The sequence below is a fragment of the Suillus bovinus genome (genome assembly GCF_016758785.1).
Source record: "Suillus bovinus strain UH-Sbo-P2 chromosome Unknown EDB93scaffold_62, whole genome shotgun sequence".
Lineage (NCBI taxonomy): Eukaryota > Fungi > Basidiomycota > Agaricomycetes > Boletales > Suillaceae > Suillus > Suillus bovinus.
The window spans coordinates 24,922-35,434 of NW_024542118.1; the positions used below are offsets into that span (position 1 = coordinate 24,922).

Below are 10,513 nucleotides of genomic sequence, written 5' to 3' on the forward strand. Positions count from 1 at the left end.
AGAAAGTTCAAGTGATCTACTCCACCTATACTATAACATCTGATTCAGAGAATGAAATGGGTTGTGTGTATGTGGGCTAGAGAACAAAGAAAGGACATGGAAGCGCAGATCAACAAAACACAATAAATGCGGGCGAGGAAGATGAGCAGAGGTTGTAAACTGTTATGAATATGGCAGGCCTCCCCCGCCAGACCCATTCCCCCCTCCCATCCGCCGTGGGGGACGACCACCAAATGGTGGACCGGAGCCCATAGGAGCCACGGGTCGTGGCGGTAGATGAGCAGGATGGTCCATGGTACGAGAAGTTTGACGTGGCGGGTGCATCCCACGGGGAGGATACCCAGCACCGTGGGCTGGTGGACGTCCGAAAGGGGGGTGCTGGCCACCGGGATGTTGGTTACCAGAATGCCCAGGATGTTGACCTCCGGGGTGCTGACCCCCAGGATGTTGACCACCAGGAGGCAGACCACCACCTTGATGCTGCAACAAAGCGGACACGATAACAGGCGGCGGCGGACCTGGCCTGAACGCGTCGCGATGCGGCGGTCCACGAGGATGGAACCCGGGGGGCTGATTTGGCAAAGGATGGGGCCTGAAGTAGCCATCAGGAGGCATAATACCTGGTGGCGGCTGGTTGCGTCGCCCACGTTTATCGAATTCGTGGGAAGCTTCGTATGACGGAAGACTGAGTGGATAAAGGGTGAAGCGGAGCAAGCACGAACAAATCAGCAATACTCACGTTTTGGGGTCAGCGGGAAGTGGGTCAGTCCAGAAATAATCGTGGTCGAGGGCTTGTGAGGCAGTAATACGATCCCTTGGGTTGCATGTGAGGAGCTTATCCAAGAGATCACAGGTCTCAGGGCCAATGCTTACAAAACAGTTAAGCATTAACTAAAAGCGTTGCAAAAATGAGAGCTGACCTTTCATAGGCGGCTCTCAGCTTTTTGGAATAGGTCTGATTGAACCGCTTTACGCCCTCACACCCTGGCAGTGCATCGTAATTTGGCCAGGTATGCTGATTCGGAGTACCGCATAACTGCCAAATCTTCTCCAATTGGTCAATGTCCGACGATCCAGGAAGAATCGGCCTGCGCATAAACATCTCTCCCAGAACACATCTGCAGAGAAGAATTCAAAATTTGTCCCAAAGACGTCGACAAACACAAACCCTATGCCCCATATGTCTACTTCTCCACCATACTGTCGGGCGCCGAGTAGTAGTTCTGGAGGACGGTACCACCTCGTTACGACACAGTTTGTATACTTTTTCTCTCTTCCACGCTGATCCACGACTCCGTGGATAACGCTCGGGTCATACGCGCGCGCTAGACCAAAATCTGCTATCCGGAGCGAGCCGTTGTTATCGATGAGAAGATTGGCAGCTTTCATGTCTCGATGTAGGATGTGATTCTGTGAACGGACATAAGACAGAATAGAGGGTGAGAATATGAGGACAAACACGATGCATATATTCCGTTCCTTCCAAAAGTTGTTTCATGTACAATTTGATGTGGCTGGGTTGGAGCTTTACACGCTCATTCTCCAGTAGGCCAGCAAGGTCGTGGTCCATGTATGGAAATACCATGTAAACAGAGAGGGGCGAGTTCTTGCCATTGCCTGGTGCACAATGTCGGCGACTGACATGCAATGAGCCAATATGAGCACTCACTACGGACGACGAACATATCCAAGATCTCGATAATGCATGGGTGATTCATTGCCTTGAGAATTTTGATCTCGCGCAAGGCAGTTACGGGCATGCCCTCTTTCTCATTATGCATAAGAATACGTTTAAGAGCCACCAGACGCCCAGTGAGGTGATGGACTGCTTTGTGGACCTCTCTGAACAACGTGAGCAGTTGCGTTCAGTAGCAGTGCAAGAGGCCTGATACATACCCAAAAGTGCCTTCACCGAGTTTCGCAGTGGCATCGTAGTCGCTTTGTTGGCCACAACCTAAAAAGAGATGACCGTATGCCTCTTGCTCTTGCTTCCTCGTACGCTGCACAGGGACCCGTTTCCGCTTATGTTCAACAGGGGGTAAATTTTGTGTTGCGTCCACTGCGCTATCCTTCTTCGCCTTCACCGGCTCTTCATGAGCCGACGGAAGTGGAAGTGGAGATGGAGAATGGGTGTCTCTAGGTGCTGGAGGCCGTTTCAAAGGAATTGCAATCGAGATAGCTGCGTGAGGAGGTAGAGTATCATCTTTGGGTCGTTCAGGAGTGGGGACGGGAGGTGGTGGAGAGGGTGGTGGTGGTGGTGTGTGGCGAACGTGTATCTGATTTGAAGCCGAAGGTGATGGAGGGGAAGGTTGACGAGACACATCCGGGGAAACAGGATGATCCTGATTGTCACGGACATCATCGTGAGCACGAGGTGCTACAGAAAGACGACTCTCCGTGTGATAGGTATCGCGATCAGCATCACGTCCTGCTTCAATGTGATTTGGATCATAAGAGTCCCATGAACGTTCGCGTTCGCGACGCGGCGAGTGGCGCATAGGACGGCGATAGCGGTCGTCCATCCGTGAGTAGTTGTCATTGTCCGATGGTACCCCCCACCGATTATGGTCATTATGACGGGCGCGTTCCCAGCCCCCATCACGCATCCTTTGGTCATGTAGTCTATCCACGCCATAGTCACGACGAGGCGGACTATAATTCACCATTGGAGAGCGACGTGAGGGTAATCTGTGCTTTCCTCGGTGTGAAGAAGAAGAGGAGGACGGGGAACGAGAGCGGTCAGGTGAATGAGGTGACAATGAAGAAATATCGCGTTCCCTTCCATAGACACGACCGTCATATCTATCCCGTGCTGGAATATACGTGTCATGAAGAGGTCTATAAGGTTCCCGTGGAAGATCCCAGGCAGGGGGACGACGGTCGCCTTCCCTACTATAGGAAGGCTGCCAATGATTAGTTGTTTGGACGCCACCCCTTTTACGAGACTGATCATAGTAAGGCCTGGGTCTGCCGTTGCGCTGGTCATCCTCCCGAATGCGCCTCTCGTCGTCTTCGGATCTCTCATAGACTGAAGCATGTCTTCTGTCCATCATAGGACTAATTCTTTGAGTAGAGGGACCAGGAACATCTGTACCATTTGTTTTCTTCTTGAAAGGAAACTTGACCTTAGTCTCGAACTTGGAAGGAGCTGGTTTGGGCGGTAGGGGAATTATTGTTGGGCGCGGAGAAGGTGGCAAAGAGTCATCGACTTCGCCTTCTTCTGGCGACGATGTGGTAAATCTCTTCGCTGGACGTTCATTTTGAGGGTTATCTGGAGCTACCCGTTTGTTTGAGGTCTGAAGCATTACACAGCCGGTGACGAAGAACGAATGCGACCACAGGAATTGAAAGCAACTCTCGGAGAAAAAGGTTGGCTGACGTAATATTAATACATTTCAATATGAGTCAAGTGACAAGTTTAGCTTTGACATGCACATTGCACATGGCGCTATCTAACGGTGACCAGATCAAGGAGATTATCGTTATTGGTGCAGGCGTCGTCGGTCTCACCACAGCGTTGAAAATCCAGGAGCAGGGCACCTATCATGTCACCATCGTTGCTGAGACCTTCCCCACAGATCCGAAGTCAAGCAGGTACACTAGTCACTGGGCGGTGAGCAGTTATCTCACAAGAAGTGTTCAAATTTGCAGCTGATACAGCGATGATGATCATAGGGGGCACATCATGTCAGTCATGCTTATGATGATCAAAGACAGCGAAGTATGCTGCTTTTTGACTGCATGAATAAACATGTCACACCCTAGTCGTACAGAGCTTGATCAAGATACCTTCCATGCATTATGGAAGCTATCAGAACCAGGTGGTGCAGCCGAGGGTTGTTTCTTTCGGCACACCCAAACTGAATATCACGGAGACGACCTCGCTGATGCCGAATGGCTTCATTATATGCCAGATGTATGAACACAGGCTCGCATTCGTGATCGTCATTCTAACTCGTATCAGTTCAAATATTTAGATACGAATGAACTTCGTGGTCCAGCAAAGATGGGCTTCTCATTCAGCACAGTCACCATGAACACCCCAGCCTATCTTAACTGGCTTTTGTCCTCTTTCCTTGCAAACAATGGGACTATTCTGCGCGTGTCCCTGCAGCACATCAGTCAACTTCTCGAGCGAGGAACCAGTCCGTACACGGGTGCCCATTCTTACCGTGACGTTGATGCTATTATTGTCTGCGCCGGTATTGGTGCTCGCAGCCTGGGAGGCGTTGAAGATAAGGACGTATATCCAATTCGTGGGCAAACTGTGCTACTCAGGGCTCCTTGGATCAAATTCGGGAGGACTATGACTGAGGCTGACGGGACGTACACTTATACAATGCCAAGAAGCAATGGCGATGTGCGCTTTCTGAGAGTCATACAAGATATGTTCTCTGACTTTTTGATAAATATAGGTACTGTGCGGCGGTACGAGAGTACCCAATGACTGGTAGTTTTTTTTTTTCGAATTATCATCTTGTCAAATTCTCAGCTATTACAGGTACCCAGTTCCGCGTCCTGAAACAACCGAGGACATTCTTGCGCGGGCCCTGCAGCTCACTCCAGAACTTGCACCCCCACAGACACGTGTTGACCGTGAGCCCACCGTCGAGGACATACGTCCCATCATTATTGAACCAGGTTGCGGTCTGCGCCCTGGGAGAAAGGGTGGCATCAGACTCGAAGTCGAGTGGGTTGACACGCCCGCGCGAGGTAAAGTGCCTGTGGTGCATAACTACGGGTGAGTGACGTTACATTCATATATACTACCTTAATTATGTGCACATACTCAGGCACTCTGGTTATGGCTTTTTGTCATCCTGGGGCTCAGCAATCGTGGCACTGAACTTGCTGGAGGGTGCTTTCACGACCGGTGCTCCAACAAGTGCAGACGTTTGCGTCGGTCATCCATCTGGGAATCCAGGAAACTGAGATGTGTTGTGAAGGACAGCATATTGTACTAGCACGCATGGGAAGTCAAGTGCGAATATGTAGATATAGATATAAGTGTACGAAGACACAAGCAAGCAGAATCTCAAGTATGTATGTTCAGGCGCGTTTCGCATGTCCAAATCAAAATTTTCGTGGACAACTTCAAACCTTAGGCTGGACCAAAATCCTTCTGTCGTGCGTGGGTCAGAAACTGGTAACGACCAATTTGATGGTATGCCTTACCGCCATTGTCGCTCTGCGCCGCTTTAGAATCCTGGGAAACTCCGCGCCACTTCCGAAGCTCACTTGCGGGCAGCGTCTGGCAGAGAAGGGAATTCTTCCCAACTTCCTTCTGCGAGATTGGCAAGCACCGTGGCATTTCTTCTATAATATCAAATCTAACTTGAATTAGTGTAAGCTACTTATGTGTGCTCATATTATAAGCACCAGACGGAATCGGCTAACCAGCTTTGAACACAATCCAATTTTCACCCTGTTCACTGGTGACGGAACCTCTGCGTTCTTATCCTCGATGTACTCGGAGTTCAGCCATCGGAAATGATAACGTGCTCCACTTCAGCCTCTTCATGTAATGATGCACCTGCAGACTTCTTTAGAATGTCAGAAGGCTAGAGAACCCGTTAAGTCCACGGAGAACTGCTGCAATATATGTAATAAAAGACATACTGAAATCTTTGAAGTTCTTCAGTAATTCTAGGTTTCCTTCTGTGTCAATTCGACTCAAGCATCAAATAGCAGCCGGTTTTTGTGGGCCTCGCCATTGACATCTCGTCTTGCAGTGGTGCTAGGGCGAGTGTCACAGGTATCGCTCTGGACTGACTTGTGACTTGGCTCCATGTAGATGCCAGGAGAATGCTCTCAGGCTGTAGTAAGGTGGCCATAAATTTTCGTCACATGAGCATCAATAGCTTCATCAATGGGGTTTTCTGAAAGTGGCTTAACGGCGTGCTAGTACTTCCGGAGAACACGAAGGCATTCGGAAATATTGTGCTGTGTCTCGGACAGTGATTGAAAAAAGTTGTGTGGCCAGGAGTGGGTAAGTATGAAGATGATTGAAGATGGGGAGTCCTGGGACAGTGGGTAGATCATGGTGTCCGGTGCCAGTGAAGGGTGTCTGTAACTCTGAGCTGGGAATGCTACTGCCAGACGACATCCGATCAAACTTTGGAGGATGCAGTGTTTGGGTAGAGATGGTGACTTGAATGAAGCTTGAACTGGAAATGGGGCAACTTGAAGAAGGCGTGACACACGGGGAACAAGACAACAGTGTTGGAGGCAGAGGATAACGGATTCGCAACCTGCAAGAGTAACGAGCCCATGTTGTCGTCCGAAACTCTGTTCTCCAGAGCCCATCCTCAAACCAAGAGGCTACGGTGACAAAGCTAAATGCAACAACATCTTAAGGATCAACTAGCTGAACTACGACTCTGTCTTGCAGCATTGCCAGCAGACATACCTATTCCCAAGGAGTCGAAGTATAAATTCTCGAACTTCAGCCCAGATGCTGAATGGGCTCGACTTCGTCCTCGACACCGATGGATGATGAGTGGGCGGAATGGAGATAAGCAGCTTCGTTGTATATTACGGTCAATTAGACCAAATTTACCTGCAAATTAGCGCAAATCAGCGTCAAAGAGCTACTATCATTCGACGGGAAATGCACAATTTACACTTATTGCCGAATAGCAACACAACAACAACACATATTCGTATCGGATCTACTGTAGTGTATACTTTAGGTCTCTGTGCATTAGGCCCAACAAGAATTTTTTAATTTTGTTGCGAGCTTGTTGCAGCGGCAGCACTGGAAGTTGAGGTGTCGAAAACACAATAGAAATGCACAATTTCGTCACACTATGTCACGCGCGGCACCTCGGCCAATACACAATGATATTCACAGTCCGACAGCGTGCAAAGCGAATGAAAGTCCAGTGTTCCGCACCGTTCATAACTTCAAGCTTCAATAACGAGCTCCAAATCAAATTTCATTGAGGGAATAATATCTAGTAATAAACACTAGGATGTGCTGAGTGATCATTATTTGCTGAAACTCTATTTAATGGTGCAGGAAGGCCATGCAGGGGGTAAGGCATGTATCTGCCAGTGGACGGCCCAGCATGTAGCTGTGGTGGGAGGTCTTGTGAAGTTCGAAGAGGACGAGCCCCTTCTGGGGCTGGCACTGGCTGCATGAATCGTGTCTCGCGACCTGGATAATGGAGTGGGTATGCAGGTGGTGGATTAAATGAGGGGAAGGGTAAAGGACCGGGGTCGCCGTAACTTGACTTCCGGATGTCGTTTTATGAATCTCCGAATTCAGAACTCGGAAGGGTACTTCCCGCACATGTCATAGACATAGGGGCGCACAGTCTCCTTTGAAATAGGACGTCCAGTTGCACCCAAGAACTTCATCCAATCAATGAGAACCTCCTCTTGGGCTGGTGTAAGGTGCCGTTGTTTTGCATGCGCCTCGTCTCGTGGCAGAGTCAACCCTTCACATCTCCTACGCACTGTGGAATATATGTGCTCGACACCATGCATCTTGGCTGCTTGTAGGAGGCTTTTAGTTTCACCCCCACGCCATGTATCGATTGCATCCTTGATACGTTTTTCACGATCCTCGCGTGAGAGGAGGTTGTGAATGTGGTGAAGGGCGGTTGCGAAAAACTCGAGCTGTCCTTGGCATTGGTCGACTGTCCTTGTAATGTAACAATGTCCTCTGGTGTCTTCAAAGGAACAGATGCTGGTATGTGCCGATTCTGCCGAATGCAAAGAAAGCGGAGACTCAACCAAGCCGAGAGTGTGATTTCCCAATCTAGCCTGACCGTCACGCTTTGCTCATGAATCGCGAATAGCATGCTGTGGTGGTGTCCTATTGACATAGAAACACCTGGAGTAGATTCAGGATGGTGCATTTCACATATTTTGAACTTTCTGTGTTGATAGGTTAATGGGATCTGGGTGGATCTTGGATTTAGTGTCCAAAAATCACTCATTTTGGGCACACTCGCACAATGTTTCATCTCGAGAAGGCTTCACAGCACCGATTTTAAAATTTTGAATTGGTAGTATTATTGAATGTATGCTAATAATTGTCCACCAGCTGTTCCGAATGAAATATATGTAGAGTGGTGAGCTCTGGAGTGCATTGTGCATTATCCATCGATTGTGCATTCCGAATCAGGTGATAGTATGGGTGAATTTGAGTGAATTTGCTGTCATTTACACTCGTCAATTAGGCCCTCACTGTGGGTCGTGCTAATTAGCCGGTCAACCAGAGCGGGATCCCTAATTCCCTGAACCCTAGACATTTCGAGACCTTCCGAAATTACATAATGTACTAAGCCTTAAATTGATTATTCTATGTAGCAGTGCTACTTATGCCAGTCATTGATCATGGATTCTGATCTGTCTATAACCACATAGTAACACTCACTACCCCTCAATGTTCAATCAGGGTCGATTGGATGCGTGATCGTCTAGACCTTACTTGACATCCAGAGCCTGCTTCTCCCGCTCAACGCTGGCTTCTCTCCATTTCCTGCCTTTGTACAACACCAGCAGAATCATGCATTCAATGACTACCAGCAAACCTGCCCAGATAGTATATAGACCGCCGTCGCCAATAGTGTCCTGAACTGACCTCAGATTCGGCCTTCTACAAACTGTCATGACTCACCTGTAAAGGAACCGCAACCTCGGCGGCGACAAAAGCAAACAGACCACGGAAAGAACTATTCGTCGCTACTGCCATTGATGAATGACCTGTGTTTGCATCGACAATGTATGCTAGCGTGCTTGAGTAGATCCATCTTTTGTAGGTGAGAAGCAAAATACAATATAAAACGCAGTGAACATACACAGCTAAAAATCCAGCAAGGAACAGCATCACACACACAGCAGCGACATTGACTCGTTCTTGGCACACCCAGGCATATCCAAGCACAGACAGAGGTGACCACAACATGGCGATTTTCGTGCTCTCGAGGCGCATCTGCATGAATTTGCGTCAGCCTCATGCTGGGCGGCCAGGGCCAGAGTAAGTGATTCAGTGTTCACCTCTGGAAAACTGACCCCTCCGTTTGCGGCTTTGAGCCGAGCAAGTGTCCTATCAGACCAACGACCACCCAATATGCTACCGGCTACGGAGCCTGCGATAAGTAGATGCGTCAGGTAGGTTTCCCACTTTGCTCGTAATACACTCACCGACACCATAGACAAGCAAAACAAGGCCAGTCTTCAATGCATCATAATCATAATACATCGACAATGTTCTTGCGCATGTATACGTAATACTAAAACTAAACGCGAAAGTTAAACCTAAGAGGGCATAAAGATAGTTTTCAGCAAGAAATCAGGGCACGCACCTGAGGCCGTCAATATAACCAAGTTGTTCTTGCGGCTGACAATCGAGAGGTATGAAGGGAAAGGATTGATATCAGCTATAGACAATTTTACGTCTCCGATGACCGATGTTATAACTGGCTGCTGTGCTTCGATATCTTTCGAACTCGTCTTGTTGTCTCCACCCGCTTTTGAGTTCGAAATATTTTGCGACCCGTCCTTTACTTTCGACGATTGCTGCTCTCGGAGTCTCGATTTCAATACATTCTGGTATGTCACACTCCTCTCTTTCCGGAAGGTGTCCTTGAACAAGAAAAGGAATGCCAAAAAGATTATGCCTCCCCAGATAACTAAGAACCAGAAAACTGCCCGCCAGCTGAGGCCCTGTGTGAGTGCACCACCAAAAATTGGTCCTAACGAGGGACCGAGGAGAGGTGCAGAATAGTATACACCCATCATTGTACCTCGTTGATGTGGCTCGTATATATCGGCCAGAGTGGCAGCTCCCATGGCGAAAACTGCGCTTGACCTACTCAAATTGAGCACGGAATGAGGGATTGAGGAACTGTCCTACCCTGTGGCTTGCACGATTCGCATGCCAATCACCAGACCAATAGTTCTTGACACGGCCACGATTGCAGATCCAATTATAAAAAGTGCAATAGATAGAAGGTACACAAGCTGGGCTCGGTCATATCAACAAAGCGACGCTTTAAAGGCAGCTAGGGATACAAACCTTGCGGCCCTTTATCTCGCCAATTGCACTCCAAATAATAGGAAAATTGCCTTGAACGAGAATGTACAGAGATAAACTCAGGCTGATATCCCCGCTGCTGGCGTGTAGCTGCTGCTCGATTTGAGCATTGGCGGCTATTCCATGACCGTTCAATCATGATTGGATATAGTATGATCACGAACGCAACCTACGGTTCTGTATATTCGAAGCCAAACCCGCAAACATTGCGGCTCCAGATATGATGAACAATACAGCAGTCTGTAGTTGTGTTCGATCAATTACTACTTATATTGGGATAGAAGGACTCGCCTTCTTTGTGTTTGACCATATTCGAGGATCATCCTCAACTACCGCATGCTCTATATCGAGCTTAATGGGTTCATTTGACAATATTGAACTGGGGGAGTGCAGCTGGCTCTCAGTACGAGATTCCACATTCCGGACCTCTATAGGTGACAAGTTCGTACTCTGGCTTTCTGTCAT

General features: G+C 48.5%; 3 protein-coding genes across 3 annotated transcripts; 1 reads left to right on the forward strand and 2 right to left on the reverse strand.

Moving 5' to 3' along the window:
* Positions 1 to 162: 162 nt before the first annotated feature.
* On the reverse strand, positions 163 to 2,498 carry EDB93DRAFT_1091215 (kinase-like domain-containing protein; the record flags this gene model as incomplete). The annotated part of the gene is made up of 7 exons (XM_041446333.1): positions 163 to 685; positions 740 to 868; positions 921 to 1,118; positions 1,169 to 1,410; positions 1,460 to 1,617; positions 1,670 to 1,842; positions 1,897 to 2,498. The coding sequence occupies 7 exons, from the start codon at positions 2,496 to 2,498 to the stop codon at positions 163 to 165; spliced, it is 2,025 nt and encodes a 674-aa protein (XP_041304317.1).
* Positions 2,499 to 3,404: 906 nt separating this feature from the next.
* Positions 3,405 to 5,017, forward strand: EDB93DRAFT_763159 (uncharacterized protein). The gene is made up of 7 exons (XM_041457375.1): positions 3,405 to 3,613; positions 3,676 to 3,721; positions 3,774 to 3,916; positions 3,965 to 4,360; positions 4,416 to 4,450; positions 4,502 to 4,741; positions 4,794 to 5,017. Exons 1-7 carry the CDS (start codon positions 3,443 to 3,445, stop codon positions 4,930 to 4,932), a joined length of 1,170 nt encoding a protein of 389 aa, XP_041304318.1. The 5' UTR covers positions 3,405 to 3,442; the 3' UTR covers positions 4,933 to 5,017.
* A 3,419-nt stretch (positions 5,018 to 8,436) lies between these two features.
* On the reverse strand, positions 8,437 to 10,513 carry EDB93DRAFT_1091206 (MFS general substrate transporter; the record flags this gene model as incomplete). The annotated part of the gene is made up of 10 exons (XM_041446330.1): positions 8,437 to 8,583; positions 8,630 to 8,762; positions 8,811 to 8,944; positions 9,010 to 9,101; positions 9,157 to 9,270; positions 9,318 to 9,823; positions 9,869 to 9,975; positions 10,031 to 10,164; positions 10,222 to 10,311; positions 10,336 to 10,513. The coding sequence occupies 10 exons, from the start codon at positions 10,511 to 10,513 to the stop codon at positions 8,437 to 8,439; spliced, it is 1,635 nt and encodes a 544-aa protein (XP_041304319.1).

Excerpts from the sequence above, each read along its gene's own strand:
- EDB93DRAFT_763159 (XM_041457375.1), top strand. The coding sequence starts at position 3,443 with ATGGCGCTATCTAACGGTGACCAGATCAAGGAGATTATCGTTATTGGT. Across the intron at positions 3,614-3,675 it reads GGTACACTAGTCACTGGGCG|GGGGCACATCATGTCAGTCA; the intron begins GTGAGCAGTTAT and ends TGATGATCATAG. Across the intron at positions 4,361-4,415 it reads TGCCAAGAAGCAATGGCGAT|GTACTGTGCGGCGGTACGAG; the intron begins GTGCGCTTTCTG and ends TGATAAATATAG.